Raw genomic sequence first — 12,882 nt, 5'->3', positions numbered from 1 at the left:
CAATACACAATACAAGGAAATCCGATCCTCTTCATCCACTGCATGTGGCATGTAAGCCTGGACATTGAAATAAATGTTTAATTAGGATATTGGATAAGATGTTCTGTATTAATTCCTTTTTAAGGATGATTGAAGTATAACTGTAAAGTGAAATATTTTCATACATCTCATATTTCATGAATGAATTAGTTTCATGCCAAGTTTGAAATAAATGTAAATGTTTCGGCTTGCAAACTTCCCCAAATTTTAAAGAACAAATGACACAAAGATTCTGAAGATTGTGATTTTTACTTTCCAGCAATTTTTCTTTTAAACGAAGGGAAATATTTCATTGATTTTCGTTATTGTTTCTGAAAATTTCTTGGAACAATTCCTATTACCTGTTGCTTAATTGAAATCCGACTTCAAATTAACTGCATATGAATCATGATTGAAATGGATTTGACAAGTTATTAATCATATAAGAAAATAGTGTAAAGAGCAGTTTATACTTCATTAATAAGTTACTTGTTTGAAATTAAGCAACTTGTTATCAGCAATCAACCTGTCAAGCCGATATCATGGTCATTTGATAATTCTTATTTAAATCGTTCTGTTGTAATTTATATTTTTTCTTATCAAAGTAAATAAAGCGTTATGAGTGTTAATCAAACAAAAAAAAAAATGATTGCCCATAATAAGGCAATACTAACTCATTACTACAGATGAAAGTGACAATGTCAAAATCACCGATACATATTATTTGTTGACAGCACGAAATAGCGAAGGATTCGTTTTAGTGCCAAAATATTTTTGTCACAAAAATATTCTCTGTCAAACTATAATTATTACATTTCACATTTGAAAGTAATATTTGAAAATAAAAGCTTATGTGTTTACTGAATCTGTTAATCAATCATGTCAAAATCCGAATGACATTATAAAAATGTGTTAATCAGTCTGAATCATACATTACTTCATTTGACACATTTGACAGATCAATTAAAGCTTTACTTCGATATTCTAAACATTTTGAAATAGAATAAGACAGATTTCACTCAAAATTCTGAATTGGTTTAGTTTTGGAGTGTAAACATTCATATTTCTCATTACAAATCTATTTTATTCTCTTTCATCCCTTGTCACCCCTCCATTGCCACACTTTCACAATGTTTCCCTGTCTCATCGCTCTAAAACATTTTCAAAATTTATTTCATATATATTTGCTCTTCCTCACTTTTCCCTCTTTTGTCTACAAAATGGATTAGACGTGCTTTTTGATGCTTACTAATACTTTGTCTTACTGTTTCATCATCAAGACTGAACTCGTTGACTTAAAGTAAATTAGATATTTTTAATTACTTTTCAATTAATGACATCCAATAGCAAAAAACGGATGATTTACTAATAGCATATGTAACAAAATCGTCTGCCCTATTTTTCCGTATTATCGAAAGGCTAGAGAAAGAAAGGGTCAAGGCAAAGTCCCCAAGGAGAACGAGGCCGATCAAAAATCAAAAATAATCAAAAATAATCCGTCAAAAAATTGCTATTGTTCACTGGTGCTTTCTTCAGTTTGTTTGATTTCATGTCATATGTCTCAAAAATAGATGAATGCTAATCAGGCTAAGAGTACGTCGCAAAAGGACTGATTGGGCCAGGAGCACTTGCACAAAAGGACTGATTAGGCCAGGAGCACTGCAGAAATGGCTGAAACGCAGAGGTGAATTTCTCTAGAGTTTTATTTTCTCTTATCGCTGTTTTATTTAATAATTTTACTTCAGAATTACTTTGAACAGGAAAAAATTCTCCAAAGAAAAAATGACCACACATAGGGACACCATAGTAGGATTTGTTAGCAAAGAGTTGAAAACCATTTAGAATTAAATTCGATTTCATCTCCTGTATAATGCTATTTTTATGAACAAACATGGATTAATTACTAAATTAAGGCCATTTCTTATTGAAATTTATTCAATAAGAGCATTATTTGCTAAAATGCAAATCACAACTTGTTCACTTATTCGTTAATTACGGTAAATCTTTGTTTTTGTCTTGTCCTAATTTTGAATCCATCTGTGATGCAATTCGTTTTTAGTTTTATTTCTCGTTGTAGCCTTTCCCTATGATAATTTTATAGCCAATGCATACAGATGTTACGCAAGGTTTATTGATTTCCTTATTGATACTTATACCAAAATTTAATTTTCATTCTATAACTAATCGTTGTGCGCTTTTTTCAATCAATCAATCACCCAATTTCTGACAATTTAATACTGTTAGGAAACCGTTGGTCAAGGAAATTATTGATGTCCCGGAATCAGTTCAGTGTTTTTAAGATACGAACGAAACATAATTTCATGTTTTATCTTTTTTTTTTATTTAGACATTTCCACACATTTTCTTTTTTATTCGAAGGTTTAAAATTATTATTTTTACTCAATTCATTTCAAATTGAGCTGAAAGCAGGTAGACTTCTTGGAAGGAACAAAGTATTATTCCTAAGAAGACGGCCAACTGGCTGGCTGCTAAATGCATTCATCAGGAGAACAACCCACTGAAAATGAATGTGTGAATTCATAAAATGGTTCCAGGATAATGCTGCTATATGCGTTATTACTACTGTTAAGTGAATATTATGGTCGGGGAGAATTCACCGACCACTTCAACGATTTCTTAAAGAGGAAATATGGGATAAAGATACAAATACTTCTAGAAAGGCTCGATATGGGCCTTGGCCTTTGGGGCAGTTTCGGTGGGAAACTGGATGAAAACGATCCCATAAGCAAAAGAGTTAGTTTGCTATATGCAACCTTTAGCGATTCTATTTCATTGTCCAATTTAATGTTTAACCTGTTTAAAAATTCTATCACTTTTCAGCCAGTACTTTTTATACATGGGGCTCTTTCACGTGCTGCCGTATTCCTGAAACATCGCGAATATTTTATTTATAGAGGATACTCTTGGTCGGAACTTTATGCAACATCATACGGTAACGGGTTAAATTCAGTAATTTTCGATGGTGTTCACTGCAAATACATCAAACAGGTATATAAGCAACTCAAATTTTCTTAGTAAGATGCAATTTCATTCAATAGTAAGCTGGTATGAGAATGCCCTGTTGTCCTTCACTACATTCTGGTGGTATTCTCAATGACCGTCCGATTTTATGTGCATCACTTATTGTTGGAGAAGCCTTTCAGTTTTTTCTTCTTTTTTTCCTTCAAAGTTGCTAATCAGTATGGCCCAATCTGCGCTCATAAAGAAATCCCTTCTTTCATCTTCTCCATGGAATGCACATTACATTTCCACATTACATCTGGTTACACATGCAAAATGAAATCTAACAGTGGGTGGGAAAAATCGATTTAACTCTGAGATTTTCTTGAGATCCTGACTGTAAACTTTTCAGGATGAAGGTTTAGACAGTTTGTAATTTGAATTCTTGAGACAGTGATTATGAGAAACAGAGAGAGTTTCAGACTTCCAAACCTTACATTTCAGATTCGTCAAATGTTATTAGCTGTGAATAACTATACAGGAAAGACTGTCAATATTATAGCATATTCTATGGGTTCAGCAGTTTCGAGGAAGGCTATTCTGGGCTCTTTTTGCTTTGATACTGGTGAATTGCTTGGTGCTTCTTTGACTCACTTGGTACGTTCAACAAATTTCCTGGATTATTTACAATCATATTAAAGCAAAAACTAAAACTTTTGATCTTTGTGTCGAAACACGTTCATGCATTTCCAATTTTGTTTCCCAGAATTTTTATTCATTTTTCACTGAGATATTTGGGAATTTTGTTATTCGAGACTCATTTTAAAGCGTTTGAAATTTTTGTAAACTTGTTGCATGCGGTGGGACTGCCAATTTAGCGATCTTCTGCTCAAAGAAATATTCTGCAAGGATTCGAAATGTCGCTTCTTTTATTCTGAAGATTTTAAACCAGGGATATTTGCAGGTAAATACATTTATAACCGTCGGTGGTACAAATCATGGTTTGCAAATATGTCCTTTAATTTTCCCCCTTTGCGGTAGCATTTCATCTCTACACTGCAACTCCAAACTCATGGTTAGAAAAGAAAATTAATTTCACCGGACTTCAAACGGTCCCTTTGTCTTTGTTTTACCATCAAATTTCTTTTTTAAAGACTGAGGCTTCTAAGTTACTCAGATGTTCAAAGGACTAAAATATAAATATCGTAAGACTAAGTAAAATATAATCTATAGCGACATATTCAAGTCATTTAGTATGTCATGAAATTTTATCTTTCCTCGTCTATATTTCATAAAAATCTCACTTTTTTTTTAAAAAAAATCTCTTTGGTCATATTCATGACAAAGTATTCTAACACGCTAAAGGTCGTTTCCAAGAATTCTTATATTGAGGAAGTGTGATTCTCTTTATCGAAATCTTTCAGAAAGAACTGAATTCGCAACCAAATCGTTTCGAAGGACGTAGCTCTTACGATATATACAGTCTCGACGACTCGATCATTGGCCTCCACTGTTGCAACGAAAGTTGTGGTGTCCTGCCTAATCATAATGCATCTTTTAAGGTCGCTGACCTGGACCACTTTACGCTCCTATCGGAAACTATTACGTTACAACTATCACTTCTGAAACAAACAGACGGACAAAATAATAATAATAGTATCACTAGAATAGCTGACATTAATTCTGAAGATGATATCGAATATAGTTAAAATTAGTCAAATGATAAAATATTGCAAGTAAAACAAAAGATCTCATAGGGGAACTGCTTAGAACTGTTTGAAAAAACAGAAGCATACTGAGGTCCAAGTTGACCTAAAGTTTGTTAAGTATACTGACCTTGTTATTTTAATTTAATTCCAATCCTATTCAAATATTCTATATCTGCTGTATAAAATCTTCAATAGGATTTTTACTTGTATTCTCGGAAATTTTATTTGCATTTAAATAAAGTCCAAATACAGAAATGCAATACTTTTACTAAAACTTTTATGGTTCATATGTTTTAACTTATTGCTTCTTCTGTGTTTTAACCTTTCGATTTGTTCAAACTCCTACAAATACTTGAAGTAATAAATTGCTTAGTTCAGTTGTTAGTTCACGAAAACATAACCTAAAAAGTATTTATCAGATTATAGGGATCTTCTGAAACTTTCTTAAGATTTTCCTGCCTGATAAATACACAATTTTCTCGTGCTACATTACAATTTAAATATAAGTTAATAAATAATGAATTTACATCAATCGGAATAAAAACATTTGTCCAAATTGATAATGTCCAAAAAAATTTCATTAATCTTACTTCTCTTTTTTCTGATCAAATTTTAGCAAACTAAGAAGATTAAATACAGAGGAATAAGCCATTTTCAAGAAAATTGTATGAATGCAAAGGTTAGCAAACATATAGCAAAACGATTACAGTATTTGTTGTCTAAGAAGCTTTAGAAAACGACATGAGATGCAAATTGCTTGAAAAATCATAAAACCATATTACTTTCGACAGACAAGAAAAAATTCACATGTACGGTGAAGTTTTAGTGCGAAGTACTTCTTAGGAGGATTACGGAAGAAAAGAATCAAGAACTGGTAGTAATTCATTCTCGAGTAGCTACCAAATTTCCATAAATAGATCGTCTAGAAATGCTAAAGAACCAGGAAGTCGGTAGTGCTACTATAATTTGTCAAAAGATTTTGATATTGATAGCTTTGGAAATAAAATTTTTCAAATCTTCATAAGCATATCAAATAGTCAAGAAAGTTAGCGGACTGTACTATTGATTGAGTTTGTTCCATCAGATCGACCAATCATTGGGTCATTTTATGACCATTGTCCAGCTGACGTAATCAATTCGAGACATCGCAAACACTTCGTATTAATCAATGCTATCAACCAATGAACTTTAATGATTGACATTTTTTTTGAATTCAAAATTCTAATATTCGAATTAAAATTATTAAAACGTGTCATTTTCATGGCTTAGTTTTCGCAAATTTAAAAGACAAAAATAAGGAATAAAAGAGATCCGTCCTGTCAATATCGAAGAAGAGAACGATATAACAAAGAGATAACGATAGATATAATTACTCATTGAATCTATTTGCTGAATTCTTTAATCTTATTAGAGTGACAAATTTGTCAAACACATTTCCATATTGCTCAGTTTATAATAAATTTTATTAGCAGAACCACAATGTTTCACTTTTACAAACTGCTATTAGTAATAAATAATGAAGAAAACAATAAAGAACAGTAAGCTAAATCTAGTGATATTAGCATCTGAAAGTGATGAATCCAAATGATTGACAATCGAATCCACCAGATTTGAGAAACAGAGACAAGAGCATTAAAGTTGGATGATGTCTGGAAAAATTTGTGTCGTCAGACATTTCATCCTTTCTTTTCTCATCAGACTAAATGAATGACACAAAACTTTTTCCCACTAGTCATCTAAAGATAGCTCAAAAGCTTTCAAGGAGGATCCTTGCTAAGCTTTTCAGAAGTATTTACGATCTACCGATGAATCTCATATTATACCCAAAGTATTCAAATGTTCAGTATGTTTCATTGTCCACGGGTGTTAACTATGCCATCTCATTGGTCATTCATTTGATAAGTGGACAGTGACGATACGTATCGACCACTCGCACAAATAAAATTCCTCAGAAATATTTATGACCCTAATGGATCCACCAGATGCGATCTACCAGGAAGCAACAAAAGAACCAACGAAATATGCATACACAGACGGGAGTACAGTTCTCGTTGAAGAGAAAAAGTTGCAAAGTGAGTATGAATAGGGGTTCATTATCGACTTGCGATGAAAACTCTATCAGGTTGTTGGGGTAGGAGAAGAAACTAGAGGTCAGTAGTAGTGGGATGTGGGTGGTGACAATAAGTGGAGATCTTGGCAGTCTCACTTCTCTTTTTGTACTGCATTTTTCCAACTACCTATAGCAAATTGAACTCAAATTCATGATAGGTATACCATTTGCATCATCTGTGTGGTAATATGCGTATATTACTTGATCTAGATGAACTTTAGATACTTGAAACTGCTACTGAAGTACAGCGAAGACTTTATTGATTATTTACGGAAGATTGATCACTTAAGACACAGAAGACGATTTCCACCACTGAGTTAACATTTTTGGTTGGGAAAACTCGTAGGATATATACCACTATATTAGCTCACACAGTAACCTTTTCCGATCTTTCTAGATTCAGTTTCTCCTATTTCTTCGATTAGCGGTCAAAATGAAAATTTGTCCTTTTCTTCAGGATAATGGCGAATCAGGTTCTAGAAGCATCCAGCAGTGTTTATGCTGGTACAGTAGAAAGGACCAAGAAAGTTGCACCAGTGATTTTCGTAGGCTTTAAAATTTTTTATCTTTGAGAATAATTAATAAAAAGTATCATAAAAGATTTGTTTATTATTTGGTCATTTTTGGTGAAGATTCAGATGTTTATACGTATTAGGAAGAAGATGTCGGGTTCGAGGAGGATATACTCAAAAATCCGTTTTCACTTCGAAGCTGGTTGAGATATATCGAACACAAGAAGAAATGTAAAGCACCATTAAAACAAATCAACCTAGTGTATGAACGAGCTTTAAAGGAACTTCCGGGCAGTTATAAGCTATGGTATTAGTCGCTTTTTAATATCATGCATAGTTTTTGTGCTCGACTTTTATAAATTTTGTTTCCACAAATCTACTAATCGAGCTTTCTCTTACGAAATGATTATCCACAGTTTTCTACCCTAAATGAAGTTAATCGTAATAGCTATTTCTTTAATATGCATAAATTTAAATACTTTCTGTGTAAATTTAGTTGAGGTTTGTGTATTACTTCAAACCCAGTTCTCGCTGCTCCGCCCTCTCTTTGCTTTTGCCTTCTGTATTTACATTTTTCATTTTCGTCACAACAGATATGAAGTTTTTAGGTGTAATTATCTTAAAATTGTTAGGTACAATTATCTTCGATTTCGTCGGAAACAGGTGATAGATAAATGTCCTACAGATCCAGCATATAAGCACGTTAACAATGCCTATGAACGAGCTTTGGTTTTCATGCACAAGGTTAGATAATTTTGCTTAAAAAATTTGAACACCACTATATCTATTTGCAAATTGCGTCGCAAGCTCGAGTAGATGATTTAGAGATTCTTTTGAACCAGAGTTATTTCTTTTTCTCTCCGCACAAATAGTGTTTAAATTGGTCCAATGAATTTCAAACCATTGTATTTCGCAGTCGACGAAGTTATTTTATTATCAATAACAGCAGTTTTAGATGCCTCGAATATGGATGGAATACTGTGAATTTTTAACATTACAACGTTTTGTGACACAAACTAGACGAGTTTTTGATCGTTCCCTGCGTGCACTACCAGTTACTCAACATGATCGAATTTGGCCGCTTTATATCAAGTTTGTTACAAGCCATGAAATTCCGGAAACGACAATTAGAGTTTACCGGAGGTAGGCTATTGGTTTTTGTAGATTTACAGGCTGTTGCAGATCTGCTGCCCTAGATAAGTAATTTCCTTTGCATTTCTCTCCAGTGAAAGACTTTCCGATACAATTGAAAGTGAAAGACAATTGAAAAGTATATATCGGGAAATCTTTAATTTTTACCAACATTTGGATAATGTAGTTAGAGGTCTAATGATTGCTAACCTTTTTAAAGGAAGTGATTAAACAGCAATATTTTTCATGTGCTTCTACCTTTGAAAACGTTTCTCTGAATTCGTATTTGTGATAGGTATACCATTTGGATCACCTGTATGGTATTATGCTTGCATTACTTGATCTAGATGAATTTTAGATATTTGAAATTGCTACCAAAGTGTCGCGAAGACTTTGTTGATTACTTACGGAAGATTGATCACTTAGACGATGCTGCTCAGCAGCTTGCCATCCTTGTGAACGATGATAAACCATATTCCGAGCATGGCAGAACAACTCATCAGGTAATTGTCCTGCTTACTTCTGTCCGTGATTCCCAATTTTGTGCATAAACCTGTGTTATCAGCGTTGTATATTTATTTATCTGTTTCCTCTTTCCAGCTGTGGACTGACCTCTGTGAATTGATTTCGAAGAATCCCAATAAAGTGCATTCATTGAATGGTGATTCAATCATACGACAAGGCATACAAAGGTTAGCTTGCATAGCAATATTAAGTAGAATTTAAATTTATCTTACTAATCCTAGTAACTGAATCACATATATTAGAAATTTAGGTACATAAAGACATATTTCAGGTATAGCGATCAGGTAGGACTTCTCTGGTGTTCACTTGCAGAGTATTATATTAGAGATGGACACTTTGAACGGGTTAGGATTTTGTTATACATTTTTCTTTCTTAACACACTTTGTTTTACTGCGGTAATTTTTATGCTGTGTCTCCATACGACATTTTTATGTCATATCTTTCAATTACATTATGAGAATTTTATGCTGACCTAACAGAAAGTCGTCTAACAGAGCTCTGTTAGGTCATTTTGAAGCAGTTCTTAATATGTGGTTTATTTGTAGGCAAGAGATGTGTATGAAGAAGCACTGGTATCAGTCAAAACTGTGCGGGACTTCACGCAGATATTTGACGCCTATGCCAAATTTGCTGAACGTGCAACAGCAGCAAAAATGGACGAAATAGATAATGAAGACATTGTAGCTGATGAAGAACAGCAATTGGAATTGGAGCTTCTCTTTGCAAGGTATTCTTTTTCTTATATATTCATAATTTGATTTAAGCATTATTTAGTATTATATTATTTGCGAAGCTTATATTAACGGCATTGTGTTAAAAAGTAACATTCTAATCTTACATTCACAGTTAATATAACTCTTTTAAATCACAGTAGTATTTATTTATGACGTTCTTTACCCGCCGCTAAAGAAAAATCCTGCGGAATAGTTAATTTCGAAGTCATTAAGTTCTAAAGGTTACTGCCGCAATGTTCTTTAGATTTGAGCATTTAATGGACCGTCGACCGCTTCTTTTAAACAGTGTCTTGTTGCGTCAAAATCCTCATAATGCATATGAATGGTTAAATCGTGTCCGGTTATATGAAGGCAATAAAAAGAAGGTATGACTGGAATAAAAATGCTCATTTCAAGTTATTTTGCTTTTTCATATCTCTGATTTTCAAAAGTTTGCTATCGTAGAAATTTATTTATGTATTTCTTTATAGATTATTTTTTGAATGCCATTTTATTTAAATTTAGCTGTATTATAATTTATAGCAAATCGAGACATATGAACAAGCTGTGCAAACAGTGCAACCCAAACTACAAACGGGGAAGTTATCAAATATTTGGATAAGTTTCGCAAAATTTTATGAACAAGAGGACATATTGAGCGAAGTATGTTTTATATCGAGTTATACCGTTCTGTTCATTATTGACATTTTTCACAAATTGTCTGTCGATGCAATTTTTATTTTACCATTCAATCAGAGAAGCTGACAGTTAAAATTTAGCAATTTTTACCAAACATTTTTTGCATGCTTTGCACTCGAGCAGCCATTTGCAGGCTAGATTAATATTTGAAAAAGGACTGAGGCCTGAATATACCAAGGTAGATGATCTTGCGTCGGTTTGGTGTGAATACGTTGAATTTGAGCTACGCCACCGGTTAGTTTCCAGTATAATGCATTTCCTATTATTAATTTCTCCGTTGAATTGTTGCTTTATAATTATTGATTGTTTTTTCATCATAGATAGCTGCACTGTTTATATCTTAACTTCGTTCAGGGATCCTGAAAATGCTAGAAAGTTAATGCAACGAGCAACTGCTATGCCACCTCGAAAAACTCATTACTTTGATGAAACTGAACCAGTTCAGAATCGGCTATACAAATCTTTGAAGGTCACTGAGTTCAGCTTGCATATAATGTTTTTGATGCACAGTTCTATCAAGACCTTCAATTTTTCAGTCTTATTTATTTTAAATAACTCAAACCCCAGTCGTAAATCTTCTCTGTTCTTAATCGAACATTCTTGATTTTCCTTGTTTTAGAATCATCGAATTCATGTCAGAAAATAAAAATGAATTCAGATTTGGTCTTTGTATGCTGATATCGAAGAAGCATTTGGTACTCTTGAAAGTTGTCAGGCTGTTTATGAAAGGATTATTGATTTACGGATTGCTACTCCACAAATAGTGGTTAATTATGCTAAATTTTTGGAAGAAAACAATTATTTTGAGAACGCTTTCAAGGTAGGCATTCACCAATTTTTATTAAGTGAAAACCTTAATGTTGCATGATACTGCGTAATTTTATGACTTCTTTCAAATAATTTATTTGATTATTTGTTTATAACTTCACATTTTAAATGGTATTTTGTTAATAATGTTCAAAAGAAATGAGACAGCCATACATTAACATATAGCTGGCCGAAGATGCTGACATTGTTTTTTAGGCCTACGAGAAAGGTATAGCACTGTTTAAATGGCCAATTGTCAATGAAATTTGGACCGTATATTTGGTTAAATTTCTAAAACGATATGTATGTACTAATTATTTCTAATCACCTTAGTAATTTCAGATCTCTTAAACAAAAAATTCTAAGTCATCTCTAATTGATAGAGTCTTTTTTTTGTAATTTTTTGTATTTAAACCATTTATTTTTTTCGAAGGGTGGCAAAAAATTGGAACGTGCGCGCGATCTCTTCGAGCAGTGTTTAGAAAATTGTCCACCAAAATTTGCGATGAGTAAGCATTTTAAATCAATCTAAAAGATTACCCATATTTTTATAGTAAGTTTTTGGAATGCTATTACTCATGGTTTTGTTATTGTTTGGCAGTGATATATTTCGAGATGTTTCTTATTTTATTTCATTTTAATGCTGTAGTAGACATGTTCCAATTCTGTTACTGACAGCGTGGATAGCACACTTAAGAAAGCAGTCGCAATTAAGAAAGAAACTGATATTTCTCAAGTTTATTCTAGAGCTTTATTTGCTGTATGCGAAGCTGGAAGAAGAATATGGTTTGCCACGGCACGCAATGAACATTTATAATCGTGCGACCGCTGCAGTTGAAAAACATGAAATGTACAATGTATGTTCTTTTTTCTTCTCATTCTGTAAAATTAGTCCTCACATGAAATTTTCTACTTAAATTCTGAAGTGTTGTGATCGAAATATGATTTTATGCAAAAACTAGTCTTTCATGGAATATCGATATCTGAATTTACTTATTTACAGATGTTCAATATCTACATTAAAAAGGCGACTAGTATGTACGGTTTAACATTTACAAGACCAATATTTGAGCACGCTATTGAAGTTCTTCCGGAAGATCAGTCCAGGTATTACATCGTTTCCTTTTTTCATTATCGTTTTTTCTTATAACTCTTTCACTCTTCAGCTAATTTCCACTTTTGAAATTAAATTCTTATTTTCAATTTCTCAAGGGAGATGAGTATTCGATTTGCACAAATGGAACGAACACTGGGTGAGATTGATCGAGCGCGGGCAATATATGCTCACTGCTCTGAAATATGTGATCCTCGGGTAAGCGAATTCTTTCGAAATTTTTGCTGAACTAAAAAAAAATACTGATTAGCTATCTCTAATATCCAATTTCAACACTATTAAAACTATTAAAATGGCAAACATGAATGTTTAAAGCAAAGTAGTAGGGAAACTGTTGACCATTTTTGTATCGATATAGAGTAAATGTTGTAATCTGTCGCAGTTAAATAGGATAAATTTTCATCCCACATAATTTTGCTTGTTCACTTTTCATGCTTATTTCAGGTTCATGGTATGTTCTGGGAAATTTGGAAAGAATTTGAAGTGAAGCATGGTAATGAGGATACGGTAAGGGAGATGTTGCGTATAAAAAGATCTGTACAAGCAACTTACAACACAAACGTCAATATCATGAGTGCACAG

The 12,882-nt window shown here is 32.9% G+C and overlaps 2 protein-coding genes across 2 annotated transcripts in view; both read left to right on the top strand.

Annotated features, from left to right (window-relative positions):
• Positions 1-2,577: 2,577 nt before the first annotated feature.
• On the top strand, positions 2,578-4,688 carry LOAG_08305 (lipase; the record flags this gene model as incomplete). The annotated part of the gene is made up of 5 exons (XM_003143837.2): positions 2,578-2,772; positions 2,860-3,027; positions 3,484-3,636; positions 3,944-4,054; positions 4,404-4,688. The coding sequence occupies 5 exons, from the start codon at positions 2,578-2,580 to the stop codon at positions 4,686-4,688; spliced, it is 912 nt and encodes a 303-aa protein (XP_003143885.2).
• A 1,969-nt stretch (positions 4,689-6,657) lies between these two features.
• The window catches only part of LOAG_16549 (Xab2 protein), a gene marked incomplete at its 5' end in the record, with an annotated part of 7,659 nt that continues 1,434 nt past the window's right edge, over positions 6,658-12,882 (top strand). The window contains 19 exons of the mRNA XM_020449201.1: positions 6,658-6,764; positions 7,256-7,343; positions 7,454-7,617; positions 7,943-8,054; positions 8,266-8,453; positions 8,800-8,944; positions 9,042-9,133; positions 9,238-9,310; positions 9,513-9,694; positions 9,946-10,066; positions 10,224-10,343; positions 10,513-10,613; positions 10,734-10,848; positions 11,038-11,199; positions 11,403-11,489; positions 11,620-11,695; positions 11,934-12,043; positions 12,190-12,293; positions 12,399-12,498. Of these exons, the coding sequence (XP_020307325.1) occupies positions 6,658-6,764; positions 7,256-7,343; positions 7,454-7,617; positions 7,943-8,054; positions 8,266-8,453; positions 8,800-8,944; positions 9,042-9,133; positions 9,238-9,310; positions 9,513-9,694; positions 9,946-10,066; positions 10,224-10,343; positions 10,513-10,613; positions 10,734-10,848; positions 11,038-11,199; positions 11,403-11,489; positions 11,620-11,695; positions 11,934-12,043; positions 12,190-12,293; positions 12,399-12,498 (2,247 nt within the window). The remainder of the gene's footprint in view (positions 6,765-7,255; positions 7,344-7,453; positions 7,618-7,942; positions 8,055-8,265; positions 8,454-8,799; positions 8,945-9,041; positions 9,134-9,237; positions 9,311-9,512; positions 9,695-9,945; positions 10,067-10,223; positions 10,344-10,512; positions 10,614-10,733; positions 10,849-11,037; positions 11,200-11,402; positions 11,490-11,619; positions 11,696-11,933; positions 12,044-12,189; positions 12,294-12,398; positions 12,499-12,882) is intronic.

This window comes from Loa loa (genome assembly GCF_000183805.2).
Source record: "Loa loa unplaced genomic scaffold supercont3.7, whole genome shotgun sequence".
Taxonomy (NCBI): domain Eukaryota; kingdom Metazoa; phylum Nematoda; class Chromadorea; order Rhabditida; family Onchocercidae; genus Loa; species Loa loa.
Note: the sequence above shows the minus strand (reverse complement) of the source record. Positions and strands in the feature narration are given on the sequence as shown.